The 18,609-nt window shown below is 45.7% G+C and overlaps 2 protein-coding genes across 2 annotated transcripts; one reads left to right on the top strand and one right to left on the bottom strand.

Moving 5' to 3' along the window:
- Positions 1–6,960: 6,960 nt before the first annotated feature.
- LOC136528411 (uncharacterized) lies at positions 6,961–9,943 on the top strand. The gene is made up of 3 exons (XM_066521365.1): positions 6,961–7,399; positions 8,780–8,941; positions 9,354–9,943. The coding sequence occupies exons 1-3, from the start codon at positions 7,055–7,057 to the stop codon at positions 9,711–9,713; spliced, it is 867 nt and encodes a 288-aa protein (XP_066377462.1). The 5' UTR covers positions 6,961–7,054; the 3' UTR covers positions 9,714–9,943.
- A 373-nt stretch (positions 9,944–10,316) lies between these two features.
- Positions 10,317–12,173, bottom strand: LOC136529734 (uncharacterized). The gene is made up of 2 exons (XM_066522799.1): positions 10,876–12,173; positions 10,317–10,770 (listed from the first exon to the last, which is right to left on the bottom strand). The coding sequence occupies exons 1-2, from the start codon at positions 11,307–11,309 to the stop codon at positions 10,554–10,556; spliced, it is 651 nt and encodes a 216-aa protein (XP_066378896.1). The 5' UTR covers positions 11,310–12,173; the 3' UTR covers positions 10,317–10,553.
- Between the last annotated feature and the right edge of the window lie 6,436 nt (positions 12,174–18,609).

Raw genomic sequence — 18,609 nt, 5'->3', positions numbered from 1 at the left:
TATTATCTGAAAAGAACATACTAGAGTGATTGACCCTTAACATGAACATGACATTAGCATCCCTCTATTGTGCACAGAATCATCCTCTAAAATAGTACGGTTAGCTAGCTAGCCATGTTAGTGTCAATGACCATCACTGCATATTCACAGTAAATGATTTAAATGGGGGTGCAACCATTCTGAAAACTAGAGTAGACAGGAGCATGAATAGCACAGGTCCACACCAAACGCAGATGCAGCCACTAACCTAAGTCATAAAGATTCACTTGCTCACGATATCCTTCCATTCATGCAGGGAGGGTTCTAACATTTTAAGACTAATAACAGCATTCCAACATTCGTACATTGCGTGCACTGCACCATCCAGTTTATTCATGGGTGGTCCACACCATCCACCACACCCAGGCACACCGCACACTAACTCCCACAAGCCCTTTTGTTGTTGCTTCACGGGGTTCCGTGGCTCCCCATCGATGAGCTTTTTGCCCCCAGAAACCACGGTTGGATGAGCACGATGCCCTTGAGCCTAGCGTGTTAGATGTCAGAGTACATGGCGAGGTGGTGGCACATTTCTCAAGTGTTACTGCCAACGAGGAACACGTGGGCAGGGGTCGCCATGCGCGGTGAACCATGATCTGCCATGGGACAAACAACACCCACTTGAGGGTTGTGAGGAAGTCCTCATACATGGCAGAGATGGGGTGCTTTGGCACGAGGCAGTACCGCGGTGGTCCACGGTGATGTCCGGCAGGCAGCAACGAGGAGGTTAAGGCGGTGGCGGTACACGGTGGACCTAGCCGATCTGATGATGAAGCCATTGCTGTGGAAGAAGATGACCACATGGATCTTACTTTTCGCAGTAGCAGGTGGTAGGTTGTCATGTCCTTGGAGTGCGGTGAGAGTGCCATCCTTCGACACAATGTCGGTGGTGTAGTCGTGGTCGAGCGGGACCAGCAGCATGAAGACCAATCGTTTGCTCTTGTATAACAGGTAGAGATGCAAATGAGTTTGTCCAAGAACCCGCAAATATGCATATGTTTTCGGCTAAACCCGCTTCCATCCCTAATAACAAGAGTAGTGGGTGAGCTATTATTCGTGATTGATTCGTCCTAAGGCCCAGTTTAGTTGCCGAAAATTTTGGCAAAACGACGCTGTAGCATTTTCGTTGTTATTTGACAATTAATATCTAATCATAGTCTAATTAGGCTTAAAAGATTCGTCTCGTGGATTTCGTCTAAACTGTGTAATTAGTTTTATTTTTTATTTATATTTAATGCTTCATGCATGCATCCAAAGATTCGACGTGACGGGAAATCTTGAAAAATTTAGTGTTTTGGAGGGAAACTAAATGGGCCCTAAGTGGTGGTAATTGTCTTCATCGGGCCATCCTAACGATCGTCTTCTTTGTATGTGACCTGTGCCACATGTTGCAGCTGTGCCACCGTCACCGCCACCGTACGCGAGTGGACGCACAAAGAGTCACGACGTTCTAGGACCAGCTGTAGTAGTTGTTTCAGGCCTTCACCAGCACGCTCTCGATGTGTTCCTCTATTGCAACATCGTCTGCGATGCTGGCAGATAGGCAGGGAAGGGGCAAGGGCCCATTCGACAACATCGTGTGAACAGCAAGGAGTGTTTTTTTACCTCGGTGTATATAGCGAACATTGAAGAAAACACTACAGCATTTTTCTCATCCAAAATCCCCGTTTAGGTTCCTTCGTTTTAGAGGAATTTAAAATCTACATAATAAATTAGGCGATTTGGCTTAGAATTTGATATTTCATAACATTCTCAAGCTCACAAATAATCCTATCTCAAATTTATAGGGTGTGAGATGGAAATATATTTTATATATCACTATGAAATAATTCTATTCTTCAACTTATAACACACTCTTTAACTCATTTCTTTACAATATAAATCTCCTACAACTAAAAAGAACTAAGTGTGGACATTTTTTGGTGCAATATTTGTTTTGGTTCGTCCGTCTGTCCACGCCTGCGATCCCACGACATCTCCCGCATGTCATTCTCCTTGATTGAATATTGTCTGTCATGTGATAGAGGAATCACGGTAAAATAGAAAGTAAAAAATTATTTTGCTATCCATATATACATTGCATGTTTACATGCACCAGCATACATGGCAACGAGCAAAATGAAAGAGAATTAATACAGAATTCAAATTGGCCAACCACTTTTGGTGCGACTTTTTTTTTTTGTCGCTCCTCTCTTCCGGCCGTGCGATACCCCGCACGATAGAAAAAGAAACTGCCATCTCTACGATCCCCGCCTGTTTTGAAGGAAACAAATCGATCACCTGAGACCACATACATAGAAGGAAACAATAATTATGCATGGAAGAAAACAATAATCATCCATGGAAACAATAATCATGCTTAGTAAAAGAATTGTTGAGGCAGTACAAAAGGCACAATCTAAATTATTCCATGGATTAACTAAACTTCAGTTAAATTTTTAGCAGATGCAGAGATAGTAAAATGAGAGTTTCTGTCTAATATTTGGGGGCTCTCTGTTGTCACTTAAAAAAATTATGTTGTCTCATACGACAAAAATATATTCTATGATAAAAAAACTATGCATGTGCATGTTCAATACTTAGGTGTACTACATGATAGAGTTAACATATCGATTACAACAGTTCATATAGTATTGTCTATAATTTAGAGGATATTAAATTTAGATCGGGTGTATAGTAGAACACCTAACTTTATTCCTGTAACTTCTACCTCTTATATCCCACGCATGGGACGCGTGGCCATCGGGGTCAAGCCATGGGACGCGTGGCGCTCGGGGCGGAGCTAGCTTTGCCATCGGGGGTCAAGCCATGGGACGCGTCAGCACCATATATCCGGTTTGCCTGTATCACCGGCCTAACCGGTCCGAGCGGCACTGCCCCTCCGAGTTGGTGCGTACGCCGGGCGCCAGCAGCAGCATATATCCCGCGCATCCTGCAGCACGAATCAGACGAGAACCATTTCTAAAATCAAAGAGAATGCATGAACGGTATAAATAATAACGCCACCAACAAAATATAATTCTAGAACGACCGCAAGCAAACATGGTATGAGGCAGATTTTAGTTTTCCAACATGGGAGGGTTGAACGTGATGGAGAAAACAATTAGTTTTGCATCCAATGCAAAGACCACTGTTCTGCCGGCCTCGTCAATGTCAGAAATTAGGAGAACCGGCCGGTTCTTTGCTCTGAAAACAAGAAATTGATTTAGGATATGATCGAACTGGCAGTGATGACAACTATCACTGCCGGTTTGTGTCTCTAACCGACAGTGACTCGACGGCCACATATCACTGCCGGTTCAAGCAAGAGTCGACAGTGATTAGGCTCTATCACTGTCGGTTCTATCCAAGAACCGACGGTGATAAGTCTACAGCACAAAAAGACTGCAGCCGTCCTCTCCTTCCTCATCTCTTCCATCTCGAGAACAGAGGTGCATGTTTGGACCCTTCCCTCCATTGTTGCGGCTGCTCTTCACCATGAAGCTAGCGCTTGGATTTTGAAGAATGGCTTGATCTTTTTGCTTTAAGGTTAGTAACAAACATCTACTTCTTTGATTTTGTTGCTTAATTAGCTTCGTTTTGATCTCACTAAGACCGCATACAGAGACGACCCCTTTGTCCTTGCAAGAGATGTTATGCAAGTCTTCTATGCAAGGGATAACGAGACAAAAGAAATGCTAAAAATAGTCCTAGAAGGGAAAAGAAAGATTGTCGATATCGATGGAGTGACGAACGAAGAAGACTATAGGGGCTATCAGGAAATGCCTCTATTCGGGATGAACGTACCCCTACCTATCCTTCAAGAGGGTGACGAACTTACGTACAGCTTAATCACAATGAGGCCCTCATTATTGATGCACCTAAAGATAGTTAGATTATTATTAACTATGTAATCAATATTCGGACGTTGTTCACCAACTATGTAATCAAATTTATATTTTGTATGCTTCTCTAAAATTAAATAATTGACTATGTAATCAAATATTGAGATGATGTTCATAAACATTATTATTTGATAATTATGACCATTAATTAATTATCATGGAATTAAATAACGGAGACACAAATATTTGTATTATTTTACAATAAATTATATGTATTTACATGCACTAAACGGATAAAAGAAACAACATAACCTAAACTAATGTAATCCCTAATGCTAGCGCAACGGTTAAGGCCCTATAATCTAGACCTCGAATTAATTAACTCTCGTTCAGAGGATAAAACAAAAAAGAAAGCCTACCTTTACGTACTCCCTATCATAGCGCAACGGTAAAAGCCAGCTACTGTGAAGCCCGCACCCTTGCTTCGAATCCTAGGTGCGGCAAACTTTTTTTTTTATATTTTTACAGAATTAAATGAACCTCAACTTAAACTATAAAAATGATAACAAAACGTTTTCTAACGTAAATCCCCCTTTAACGCAGCGGTTAAGCCACTAATCCCTCTTTCTCGCTCCCTCGGTTCGAAACCCAAGCGGGATAAATTTTTATATTTTTTTATCCAGAGCCCGCGGCAGTGGCTCTGATTTAAAAAAAAATAAAAGCTAAGCGCCTACGACAACGACAGCTGCTTTGCTAGGCCTGGCCTATCACTGTTGGTTTTTGCATAAAAACCGACGGTGATACATGGAATCACTGCTCGTTTTAAAAACCGGCACTAATGACTCCTATCACTGTCGGTTTTTTATCAAAACCGATAGTGATAAGAATATTCCCTCCACGGGCCAGCAGTGCTCCCGCTGTTAAAACTTTCCCACGGTCCTTTACATATATGCACCTTCACTGTCGGTTCTCTTTAAAAACCGACAATGATATTCACTTTTACTGCCGGTTGTAACTGAAAACCGACAGTGATGTCCATGCCCCCCTATATAAAACAAACCGCCGGTCACATACATTGATCTCACCCACCCACGAACCTCTCACAGTCTCATTTCTCACGTTTCACTCTCACTTCTCAAGAAATCCACTCTCTCTACGTGATTTGGTCATGGCTCCTGTATTTTTCATTGGTATTGATATGTTGTCTTCTCCAATATTCTATCTATATTCATTTGATCTATATTTATATTCATGTTTCTTTGCATTCTTTATTTATATATATTCTTTTTCCTTGCATTCGATCTATATTTAATTATGTTGCCATATTTTACTTGGAAGAATTTTTTGTGCATATATTTTATGTTCATATTTTTTATATTTTATCGATCAGGTGGTATGAACAACGGACCTCCCCCACCATAAGAATTAGGTTTCCACCCTGGTGATGAGCCATTCGTTCCTAATGTGGCCATTCCGTGATTCCCTGTTCTAGCTATTGTATGAAATATTTTTAAACATCTTTTGTTTTTTGATGCTAACAAATAAGTATAATTAGTTTAATATCATTGTTGCATATATATATGTATATATATATATGTCGTAGACTATATCCCCAATAGATTGGCTGCAAACAACACTTAGCTGGTTCTTTATCTCGGACATCGTCGAGAACACGACATCTAATGCAACTAGTCGGCTATGGACGTGTGAACTCAGTTTTTCCATCCCTTTGAGGGATGCAAATCATCGAAATCTTATCCACGAGACGGGAAGACAGAGCCTAGATGTGATAAGCGTCCAATTCAGTGTCGTACGCTTCTGTTTAGAGGCACTTCGACATGTGTTGCTATGATGTGCCTCATTTCTCGCACTTCAAGACACTTGCTTTGAATGCTGGTGATATCCTCATTCCGCAAGCAAGTTAATGGTTTGCAAGCTACAACCGTACGGATGTGGTAAAATTGTCACTTATATCTGAGTCGTGGTTATTTGTTGTTTATTATTGTAATAATATTCTCTAAATTTTCTTTTTCTCCGCATGCAGATTGCGCTCCAGGACCTTACCTATGCTGCATGTGGCTTGTGGCCCGTTCTAGACTAAGCTACGGAGCAACTCGGGTACGATTGGGACTTCTGTAATAAAAACCTCGGCTAGCTCACTGAAGAAGGACGTCAGTACTGCATAAGGATTACTAACAGGGACAGTGGTCATTCAGTAGGTTACATCTATGGCCGATCATTCTTTCGGTATTATGAGGCACGAGAGAGTGCACTCATACGTGTATTGACCTTCATCGAAACAAGCAAATACATAATCCGTGTGACAGAACCGTCTGAAATAACATACTTACGGAGGTGCTCGTCTTCCATCAGACACTAAGCACCCCGAAAGTAAGCTACAACGAGCGGTTTTGTCGGGCACACCCTAAGGGAGAGTCTGAAAGATCCACATTTTTTTCTCTAAGGATTCAATAATAAGAACGAGTTATAATACCTAATCTATTTCATACATCTAGAGTTTTAAAAAAAATATATTATTACATTTTCAAAGTCAGAGCGTGGAATATTAAACAGCGGAATAAAAATAAACATCTATTGATAATGAACAAGGATCCGTCTGTGCCCACCAGAAGAATCCTTCACACAATGTCTACGTCTCAAGCAGTACCTGCAACAGGGGTAAATAAACCCTGAGTACACAATGTAATCGCAAAACTTATCCGACTAGTGCAAGATATAAGTATATCCTTGGTATGTCTAACATTAAAAATACAAATATATTCCACATATAACTATATTAGCTTAATTAATCTATACCTTAATTATAATTATTAAAATGAACTTAATTCTAGGATCCGAACAGTCTGTTTTTTTTTCTGATTTATGCTTTGTTTATTTGATTGATACTTGATTGGAGATACTATTTGTGGGCTGTAAAAGTATGTAAGGGCCATCGCTTTCTGCGATCTTGGCCAGTTGGCCTGTCCCCCGCTCCCCCCCTGCAGGGGCGTAGCGTGTGTAGAGTACTAGGCGTGTGTAGAGTACTAGGCGAGTAGCCGAAGGGGGCCTTTGCGAGTTTCACTGATTCTGACCGCACCCACGAACGGAACCCAACCATTCCCAGACCGCCTGCCTGACCGAAACCGAATCCACCATTCCCCCACCCCAGCCCACCACCCGCTGCTGTCCCGATGGCGACGGACGCCGCGCCGGCGCCGCGCTACTCGCTGCTGCCGGGCCGCCTCCCCGCGGAGGACATCCTCTTCTGCGTCGACGTCGACCTCGAGGCGCGCGCGGAGATGAAGTCCGCCGCCGCCGCCGCGGCGTCCTCGGGCTCCACCTCCACCTCCACCGCGTCGCCGCAGCCGACGCAGCCCGCGGGGGCCGCCGGGGGTGCCCCGGCGGCGGGGCCCCGGACCGCGGTCAGGCGGATGGACGCGATCAAGCAGGCCCTGCTGCTCTTCGTCCACGGCAAGCTCACCATGTGCCCCGACCACCGCTTCGCCTTCGGCTCCCTCGGCGAGGCGTTCTCCATGGTATCACGGTTCCCCTCACCTGATCCCTTCATTTCTCGGCAACATTTAGTCGGGTTTCGCGTTCCTTGCACTTCTCGAGTTCTCGACAGTGGCGGATCCAGGATTTGAACTCAGGGTATGCCGTCCAAATTTTTTCATATATAATTCGGTAAAACCATTTCTCAATTCGGTAATAATTATAAAATTAAACGTAATTTGATATACACACACTAAATTACATGATAAGTATGAAACTGAAAGACATAAATTTTAATATAAATAGTTCAAACGTCATATTAACAGTCCCAAATATAAACATAAAAGAGAGTATGTAAGAGACTTATCATACTACTTATCTGACTTTTTAAACTGTTTTCTAAGGGATGTGAATGTTTCGATTATATTATCTTTATTCACTTAAAAATGCCTCTTAACAAATTCTTAATTTTGCTTTCACTAAATCATTGTAGAAAATACTCAATCAACAATTGTCGTTGCCTAGCAATATCAATAGGCTTTATGTTTTTACATAAAATAAAAGAGAAGAGACAAAAGCAGAGATGGAATGCCTCGGTAGCTAGCAGTCGAGATCTATGCCTAGCACATTAGTCGCGCACGCACAGCAGCCGACCAGCAGCAGCGAAGTAGCTAGGGCGGATCCTCAATCTGACCATCTTAATCATGATTAGTGGTGACGTCGTGTCCTCGTAGCCTCGCCTGAGCGCGTGTACGGCTTCGTTGATCAGAGACGGCGACGATCTGAGACCTGCGGCATTGGATCGATGGACTCCTACCATAAAGTCCCGTTGTGTGGGGTCCTTCCAAGTGACGTCGTGTGGCCGTAGGCCGGGCCGTAGCTGGTATAGGCCGTGTCACTGGGTGAGGTCGTGGGCCTCGAAAGTGAAAAGGCCTCACGCCGCACGGTGCAGCCTCAGTTTGTTATTTTGCAAGTTTTTCGGTTTTACTACAAATAAATATACATGTATATATACTCCATACATGCTAGACCTGCAGGGTATGCCGGTGCATACCTGGCATACCCTGTAGATCCGCCCTGGTTCTCGATGAGAAATTTAGGGAACGAATATTCCTATTTGTGCAGAAATGTTACTACCTGCTGTCTCATACAGTCATACTAGAAATCAGGATTTATTCTGTGATGTGTGGAACCATTAATGTTTCAGCGCCCAGTTCGAGATATAAGGGGATCTACGAGAGGGGATTCTGTTTAGGTTGGGTTTAAGTTAGGAGTTGAGTGAGATATTCACCCCCAAATCTCCCCAATCATCATGTATTATTGCTCTGTAGTTTGCTCTGAGAGTTATTGGTCAAGATGCTTATTGTATCTCTGGAATGTGATAATATATTGGTTAATATAACTTGTCCCCTTTGAATTTTAAGGTGAAGAAGGGCTTCAGTAGTGACGCTGGTTCAGCAATGGAGGCAATCCATTCCTTGTCTGCTTCAGAATCAAGATATGCAATGGCTGATCTCACCCAGCTCTTCATGACAGCTAACCAGGAAGGTACAAAAGCAGAATCACAAGGCCGGCTTCTCAGGGTGGTAAGCCTTTTGTAACTAGGACTCAGGCTTGCATTGCTTTTAAATTATGTCTGCCTGCAAATTTGATTCCATGTTAGTATCTGGTAACCAATTGGAACAGCAAGTAGAAGTGGTCACTTACAAGTTAGAACATTGTTGATAATTTATCTATTGTTATCGCAGGTGTGATGTAAATTTAACATAGATGGCTCCCTCTGTTAATTATGGTGCTCTGGAAATAGTAAAATGCAGGACCACTCTGAATTGTCGGGGTGCTAATTTTCCTCGGATCACTATCTTTCCTTCTGTGGACAACATGTTCATGATTTTTATTTTTAATAATGGCACACTGTTTTGGCATGAAGTTATTTACTTTGCATTTCTTCAGTTATGATATCTTGGGTCTTGACTGCTTCAAGTCTAATCATTCCAGGTACTTGTCTACTGTCGTTCCTCTATGAAGCCACAGCATCAGTGGCCTGTGAAGCCAAAGAATTTCACCCTTGACATAATCTATCTCCATGACAAGCCAAGTGCTGACAACTGCCCACAGATGGTATATGATGCCTTGGTTGATGCTCTTGACCATGTCAGCCAGTATGAGGGGTACATTCTTGAGACTGGTCAAGGGCTTGCTCGCGTTCTCTTTCGTCAGATGTGCATTCTTCTATCCCATCCTTTGCAACGTTGCATCCAAGATGACCTTGATATTCCCAAACAAGTCGCTAAGAAAACTCTGGCAATCGAAGCTGCACAGAATGAAGATGGCACGCCAGTCTCCAGCCAGCAGTAGGGTCTTCTAGTTGAATGGTATGCAAACATCAAGTTACTTGCAGGTGGTTGGCATTACCGTTCTACTAGATCAGAATGCCTGTTCTGTGGGATAGAGATTCCATCTCTGAATTCTCTGTACTATGCTGTAATTGTCCAAGGAGACATCCTTTTGTTGCTGTCCCTTGTTTGACTGGGTATTCAGCATGTAGTTGCACATGATACAAAGAGCTCAAATCTTTGGCACTTAAATTTCCTTTGTTTGCATACTCTTAGTCGCCCCGCAGGTCATATTATGCTCAACTCATCTGAGAGAACTCTGCTGAATTTCATGTTGTGCTAGCTAGGGGAACCATTTCTGCCAAACCTATCGTACATCTGAGGTTCCTGTAATTTTCCTAGTTGTTTGCATTCAGATTCAGGTCATGTTCCCAAAGTACCCTCTCATCCATGGCCTTTTAGAGTCCTGGTACAGATACCCTTGCTTATATTATGCATAAAAGGATCATTACAACTCTACTTTCAGAACTGAATTGTAGAGGGCGTTCATTACAGAAGCATGAAAAATGACTTGGAATTGTTCAGTCTCTCCATAGTACATAAAAAGATCGTTTGCACCGCCAGTATAGCAAGTTAGCCATTCTGAATTCGACATATATACTTTTTTTTTTTGAGCCTGACATATACTTCCTTGCATTGCAAGAACCTTTGCTGCCCTCAACGCCATTTTTGTACCAGGAAACCCTTTGCCCTTACACTTTCTCCCCTGCATTTCTTCGCACTCTAAAACACTCCATTTTACATAGCGCCCAAGTGGTCATTTACAGAGAAATCATGCTGCCCACTGCATTTTGCTCGCTCATCAGCAGCAGGGGAAGCATGAGAACAATCCGCCCTTTCCTGGTTCCGGAACCGGAGCTGCCTCCGGTTTGCTCCTCGTCTCCGGCTGCGCCTCCGCCTTGGCTTCAGCTTCCGCCGGTGCTGGCGCGGCCTTGGCCGCCTCCGTTGGTGCTGCTGGCTCCGGCTGGTGTTCCCGGTGAGACTGCTTCTTGGAGTAGTTCCTCTTGTCCTCTATCAAGCTTCGTGATAAGATTTTGTTCATCAGTTGGTCGAGAAGATCCAGCTTTTAATAAACAACAAGAACGTATTGTAAGCAACGAAATGGCAGATGGTGGTGTGCGTACTTTGGGAAGGCGAAGGAGTAGTTTCCCTTCATGGCGCTCTCGGGGAGCTCCGGGATGCTCTCGAAGGGCGGCGAGATGACAGGGGCGGCCTTGGCGTCGGCGTCGAGGACGACGGCGGCGCTGCTGCTGCGCGGCGGCGTGGCGATGTCCATGAGCTCCGGGTGCGCGAGGAAGAAGCCGGTGAAGTCGCTGGACGGCGCGACCTGGAGGCCGAACACCGACTCCGTGGACATCATGCTCCAGTCCTTGTTGGACTCGGACGGGTCCCGCTCGAACACCGCCGCCGGGATCCTGTCAGGGTCGCCAGCCTCCTCGGCGCCGCTGCTGTCCGACGACGAGAGCCATTCCATGAGCTGCGTCGGCGGCGGCGAGGCCGGCGCCGCGTTGCCGCGGAGCTCGGCGCGGGCGGAGACGTCCTGCAGGGGCAACGCCATCGCACCAGCCGCGGCCGGTCACCGATCTGGACGCGCACCAGCCGCGGCCGGTCACCGATCTGGACGCGACCGGCGCGGCGCCTGTGGCACGGGGCGACGACGACGACGACGACGCCTAATCCTCGGTTGGTGGAGCGGAGCGGAGCCGGGGCGAACGCCTCGTCAGCGCGCGGCATGCATGGGACGCTCGCTATTTTTGGTACACCAGCACAGCCGTCCGACCGGTCTCGGACGGCTGGGGTGCTGTCTCACTGCGGCAAATTAGCGAGGCGGCGGCGCTCGTCAGCCTCCAGCGAGTATCGGGCGGCGAAATGAGATCTCCGATCAGACGACGGCCAGCTCCCAGCGCCGCGCCGCACGTCTGAACCGCGTGGCGCACGCGCGCACGCGCACGGACCACGAATGGAATCGGTCGCACGAGCTGCGCTGGGGCTTGCTGGATTCGACGGCTCTCGTTCGAACGTGGGTTTGTTTGTTTGCAAGGCAGCTCGGCTCTCCGCCCTGCGAGGGCGAATAAATACGACGGCGAGGCGCGAGGGAGGTAAGTCCTGCGCGTGCGCGGGGTCGCCCAGATTAGCATGGCGCGCTAGCTTAATATGGCAGCGACGGCGTGGCGTCAACTGGCAGCTGCTGCGACGGGCGCAGTGGCGCTGGAGGTGGTTGGCTGGCGACAGGCGCGCGCGGCTGCGTGGCGACGACGACGAGGCAGATGCAGCACAGGTCGCGCGTGCCTCGTTTTGGCTCGTGACGACAGCGGGAACACGACACGCCTTCGTCGTAAGCAAGACGACAGCGCATGCATCAAGCAATCCAAAAATAAATAAAAATAGCGCGTGATATTTTTTTTGAGGGGAAAGCGAAACAAGCGCGTGATATGATGATTTCCGAAGCAAGATCGACATGATATTATTTGGATGGGATTTAATAAGATAATAAGACTTTTGCTATTTATCGGTTGACAGATTTTTTTACTAAATCTGTCAGATTTCTATACGTTTGATACTGCTTTAGGATTTATGCTACGTCCGTCTATGAGGTCAAAATCTAAAAATTTAAGCACATAAAACCTGTCGACGGATACCTAGACACTCCAACACATCAGTTCTTCCCTCCTAGCTAATATAACTAATATAGAGCACTCATTTGACGATGGCTGATCAATCAATCGAGATCTCCCATGGGCGGCTACACGAAGTAGTATGAAGTTGCACTCTTCCCTCGTTTCGTAGCACTGCTTGGGCTTCATGGCCGCGCAGCAGGAGCATTTCCACGGCCTATGTGGACACAGTTCGTCATGATGCTAAACACCAAGTTCACAGGGGAACCGCTGCCGCCATTGATGGACGCCGTGGAGTTGAGCGCCATGGCATTGCCATTGCTATCGCTCGTGCCCTCAAGGACCCGCTCCGGGGAAGATCTCGATGCTCGGAGGGAGGGCAAGCAGAGGACTCAAATCCCCGTTTGAAGTGCCCCACGCCCAAGGGCTCTGGGCTTGGTTGGGCCAGGGCGATTCCCTGACCACCCGGGGCGGTGGCTGAGCCAAGGCTGCACCAGGCGTCTTTGGCCTCGCCCAGGCTAGGCTCCCATCCCCAACCGATACTGAGAATATTCCCCTAGAATTTGTTAGGTGCACAAAACTTGATAGGAGGGCAGAGTCACAGGGTGCTAGGCTCTATCGGGACTCTGCCCCCTCTCCCTCGTGGAGACGTCTCGACCACTCCCACAGGGTCACGCATGGGGCATGACGCAATACAACACGTGTCGCCACGCTCATCTCTCTAGAGGAGTCCGGACCCGCTTGGCAGTCTCGCTGTGCATGCGCCCAGACTCATGGCGTGCGACGAACGCTACACGGAGGCCGGAGCCGGAGAAGGCATAACAGCAGCAGACAACACTCAGCTCCAGGTGGTGGCAGAGGATGTCAGGAGCAGTTGGAACGTTGTCGTCCCCTCCCCTCCCTGGCTACAAGATGAAGGACGGTGCTTGGCGTCATGATGGATCGAAGAAGTGGGACTCGAAACCCTAGAAATTCCTTAAAGCCATATGACTTGTACTCCCATCGCCCTCCAGTATATAAGGTGGGGCATGGGCTCCTATAGCGCGCGATTGTAAACTCCACGATTGAGCATTCCTAACACGCAAAACATTATTACTGGACGTAGGGTTTAGAGGTCCGAACCAGAATAAATCTCTTATGTTTTGAATGCTTAAGTCACCGAAGACTCACATATCCATCCATGATGAACAACTAGATCGCTGCCGCGAAATCGAACCCGCGAACAGTGGGTGGTAGCCTTCTGAGTCGTGGCCCCTGAACGACTTGTCCGAGTTGGGTAGGGATTTAGTCTTTAGTGAAGGCACGCTATGTCATGATGAGGGTTGGTATAGGTACTTGTAAGATTGCAGGTGGGGAGGGCTCTTAACATAACCCGCACGCTCGCCTCGCAAAAAATATCTTCGTGGCTATTGCGGCTCAGCTGCAATTTCTTTATGGCCCAGCATCCTTTAACCCGCGAAGCCCGTTGGGCAAGAGACAGAGGTCGCATAAACCCACAAGAACCCACGACAATTGCATCTCCCGATCCCTATCGCAGTCACCGTCATGGTAGCGTGGCGTCGGGCATCGTCCTCCTCTGCTCGCCATCTGTCCGTTCTACAACTCTCGTCCTGGCCCTCGGCGTAGATGGGAACGCTGATTGCGGCCATGGCAGGGACGACTGCGTGGAGCACGACGAGTTCTGCTTTGGGAACAGGGGCGTGATGGACTGGGACGCGGAGGAAGGGGATGAGAAGGCCGCGGCGGTGGCGGGCGGGGACCCCAACGCGGTGGCCGCACCGATGGCGATGCCGTCGATGAGCGTGATGTCCCGTCTCATGCTGATCATGGTGTGGCGCAAGCCCATCCGCAACCCTAACACCTACTCCAGCCTCATAGGTGTCATCTGGTCGCTCGTCTGCTTCAGGTCCGTACTAGCAACTACCAACCGATATGGCATGCATGCATCGGTCGGCGGAGTAGAGTAGCGGGTGATCCGGTTGATAGCTTTGCTGTTGGATCTGTTGGTGTCCTGCAGGTAGAACTTCCAGATGCTAGCAATCATCCTGCAATCCATCTCCATCCTGTCGGACGCGGGGCTCGGAATGGCCATGTTCAGTCTCGGGAGTGGCTCCCATTCCAGCTCTTGTTTTTGTCATCATAAGTTCATGCGTGTAGATACACTGTACGTGTACATACACTGTAGTGTAGCGGGTCTCGCGGGTTTTGCAGCCAAGTGCGTTGTGTCCATGGAAAACTTGTTCGCGAACTCTATAGCATAGTGGCTGGCCGCAAACCCGCTAATAAACTTTGCGGCAAGCTATGCGGGTTAGCGGCCGACCACGAACGAGCCCGCCTGCAAGGCTAGGTACTTGTCAGTCCTCACCTTGATAACGGACTAAAAGTTTATACATAGTTTACTAGTCTTTGAAAATCAAGCCTAAATTGAGATAGACAACTTTATTTCTTCTCTTTATTAATTAACTCTATACACCAATGAGGGCTAATGAAATCATATATAGTTTAGCACTCATCTAATGTGCATGACATCATACGTGACCAGCCTATGAGTGTAAGTATAGTAGCAAGCTGTAAGTAAGCTTTATGCTAAGGTGAAAAAAAGACAATAACAGAGAGAACAGCTAGCCAAGGTGAGTTGTAAGTTTACAACCTCCAATAAATCTTGTGAGAGAAGAAAGTTATATTTACGGTGAAGATCTAACTATTATATTTTTTTAGCAAATCTAACTATTATATAAATAGGCTTGGAGATGGTCATACAATATTTTATTAGCCTTGCAGTGAGTTACGGTTTCAACCACGTAACTCAAGATGCATTTATTACTCAGCCTATTCCAAATTATAAAATTATAAACTATTTTAAGTTTAGCATTTGTTTCAAGCCAAACTCTATTTTTAACCAAATTTATAGAAATGTATGTATATTGATATCTATGGCTCTGTTTGGATCCATTCAACTAAAGTTTTTAACTAGCTAAAATTTTAAAGCTAAATTTTAGCCAGCTAAAAGTTCTACTGCATCCTCTAGCCAATAGACTCAGCTAAACTTTAACTAATAGCTAGGTTAAAACAACTAAACTTAGCTAAATTTTAGCTGAGCCGTTTAGATCCCTAACAACTAAATTTAGCAGGCTATAATATAGTGGGTGGATCCAAACCAACCATATATATAGGTGGCGATGTTTGCACTGGTCCCTCGTTTCGTAGCACGCGTTCGGCTTCATGGCCGCGCAGCAGAAGCAGGGGGCGTTGCCACGGCCTTCGTACACAGTTCCTCATGATGCACCACACCAGCTTCACGTCGCCGGAACCGCTGCCGCCATTGACTGGCGCCGCCGTGGAGTTGAGCGCCATGGCATTGCCATTGCTGCTGCTCGCCTTGTCGTCGAGTGGCTCAGGACGACCTGCGACAAACATCTAGCTCTCAACATGAGCAACCAAGCAATCACAACGACAAACCTCTAAAAAAGACAGAAATCTCTGCCACCATGTTCCAGAAGGCATGACTTTTCAAACTCAAACAACAGCTTGATGAGGAGGCGTAGATGTATACTTACACTTAGCAGACGATACGAAGAGCGCAACAAGCAGGACGATTGCCATCAGGTTCAAAGCCATGCCACCGCACCTGCCCATCGCTAGTTCGCTACGGCGACGACGACGACAAGCACGGCTATGGATCGACGTCTTCTTCGTAGGTTTGATTGTATGTAGTAGCACGACTCTTTCGTATAGCTTGCGTTGCGTTTATTTATATAGTCACATGCCTAGACTACACGTACGATCTAGTTGTACATATGGAAGGAGATGCTGTATATGGACCGCTCTAACGCAACTAAGAACAGTTCAATCATGATCACACACGGGGGTTACAAAATTAATTTTGCCATCGAAGGAGATACTGCATGTAAAATTCAATTACTATACACGGTACACGCAGCAAACAGCCCTGACTTACCTGTACAATTCAATAGAGTACATATATTGTATCAGGTCACTCCTTCCAGAGCTGCTATGCTTATAAATACAAATATGCATGATACTAGTACAACTCACCAAATGTGTCATCTTACGCTACTACAGAAACTATTTTCACCAATACTATTTTTATTATTGGTTTTAATAAATTAAAACCTTGAATAAAACCGACAGTGAAACCGTCGATTCTTATTTCAAAACGGCGGCGAAAAGCATTTTCACCATCAATAAAGGAGAGTTGATGATGAAAATTGTGCACCGAATCCGACACATCTGTGTGCGTGTCTCGTCTTGTGTATGTTGTGCTTCCCCGGGGTGGCTGAGAGGCCAGTCTACGTGACCACGTGAACGGATGCTCGTGGAGCACACGGATAGAGGTGGCTGAGAGGCCAGTCTATGTGGCCACGTGCGACGTCTCTCTTTTCGATCGGAGACGGTTCACCTAGCATGCCGCCTCCGTGTAGGGGAGTACAGTAGCTTCATGATCGCCTCTGACAGTGCTGCTGAGCACCATTGTTAAGCTCATTTGGAGGCGAGAAATAGCAAAAATAAAGGAAGGAGGTTTTGTCCTTTGAAGCTTTGAACAAAGGAGTTGGATTTTACAGGTGAGACTGTAGCATCCCTAAGCTCTTTTCAAACTTTACATATACATTTATTTCACTAATTTCTTTTCCTTAGAGATCTAGAGAGAGCCATGCATGATGTTTGATTTTTTTATTTTTCCTAGCAATTTAGACTCATTTTTGCCCAACTTACTTGGCTCACACGAACTCTATTTAATTTTTATATTTAGTTTTTCATTTTGGTACATAGCTTTTTTATATCATTTTTTAAGCTTTAGGTCTAGAATAATATAATATTTGTATAAAAATAGACATCAATTGCTTTAACATTTATATGCGAATAATACCTTGATGCAAATATACCTTTTATTTTTTAAGGGCACATATGGAGAGGCCATGGATGTACACGAAACGAAGACATGAAGTTTCCTACATACAAGATGTGAATGGTTTTATTGAAGCAGCTAAAAGGCACGTTTTGGTGAAGCAGACAAAGGATATATATTGTCCCTATTTTGACTGTCAGAACCGTATAGTATGCCGAGATCCAAATACGATAAGATCACACTTTCATGGAGAACTACGAGATTTGGGATCATCATGGTGAGAGACGTACAGAAGCAGGCAACATGAAAGGTACAAATGCATCAGAAGTAAGGGAAGATGACGATGCCCATCTTGTCATGATGCATGATGATACAGGAGATAACGTTGCAGGCAGTGGTGGTAGCGAAGGTTGTGGTGGGGAGGATGATGGTGATGACAACGAAGAAGATGAAGAAGAAGACTTCCTGGACGACATGTTGCGTCACGTAGAACAAGAATTACTATTAAAAGGGCTAGATAACTTGGAGATGGTGCGGAAGGCAAGGAAAGAACGTTTGTACCCGAACGAAAAGGGTTGTGAGAAAATGTGGTCGTTGCTACGTTTTGTGCTAGACATACTGATCTTGAAGGCTAAGTATGGCTGGTCCGATAGGAGCTTCAATAACCTATTGACTCTGTTGGCTACTGTGCTTCCTAAACTAAACTTTGTCCCTACCAACACGTATCAAGCAAAGAAGCTTATCAGTCCACTGACGATGGGTGTGGAATGAATACATGTGTGTCCAAATCATTGTATCCTTTATTGTGGGGTATTCAAAGACCTAACGAATTGTCCAAACTGTGGTGCTAGTTGATACAAAATAAATGAAGATTGCACTGAGGGTACTAACACTAGGAAAAAGAGAAAGAAGGGTGGAAAGAAAAATGATGCTTCTTAGAACATTGAAGAGGAAAATAGCACCTTAGCAGTAGATGATACTAACCAAAGAAGAATTCCTGCATTGGTTATGTGGTATCTATCACCGATTGATCGCTTGAGGCGTTTGTTCTCAAACCCAAGGGACTCAGAGCTCATGCGATTGTGGGCTTCAGATGAACGCAAGAAAGACGACGAAGTGCTACGTCACCCACCTGATGCACAACAGTGGAAGGACTTTGATGCCAAGTACCCAAAATTTCATGAAGATCCGAGAAACGTAAGGTTTGCTTTGAGCATTGATGGAATGAATCCTTTTGGTGATAGGACCAGCACACACAACACATGGCTAGTTATCCTGTTGATCTACAACCTCCCTCCATGGTTGTGTCAGAAGAGGAAGTATTTGTTGCTAACCATTATAATTTTAGTGCCCAAAGCACTAGCAATCAACATAGA

The sequence above is a fragment of the Miscanthus floridulus genome, chromosome 19 (assembly GCF_019320115.1).
Source record: "Miscanthus floridulus cultivar M001 chromosome 19, ASM1932011v1, whole genome shotgun sequence".
Lineage (NCBI taxonomy): Eukaryota > Viridiplantae > Streptophyta > Magnoliopsida > Poales > Poaceae > Miscanthus > Miscanthus floridulus.
This window is presented reverse-complemented; position numbering and strand designations above follow the sequence as displayed.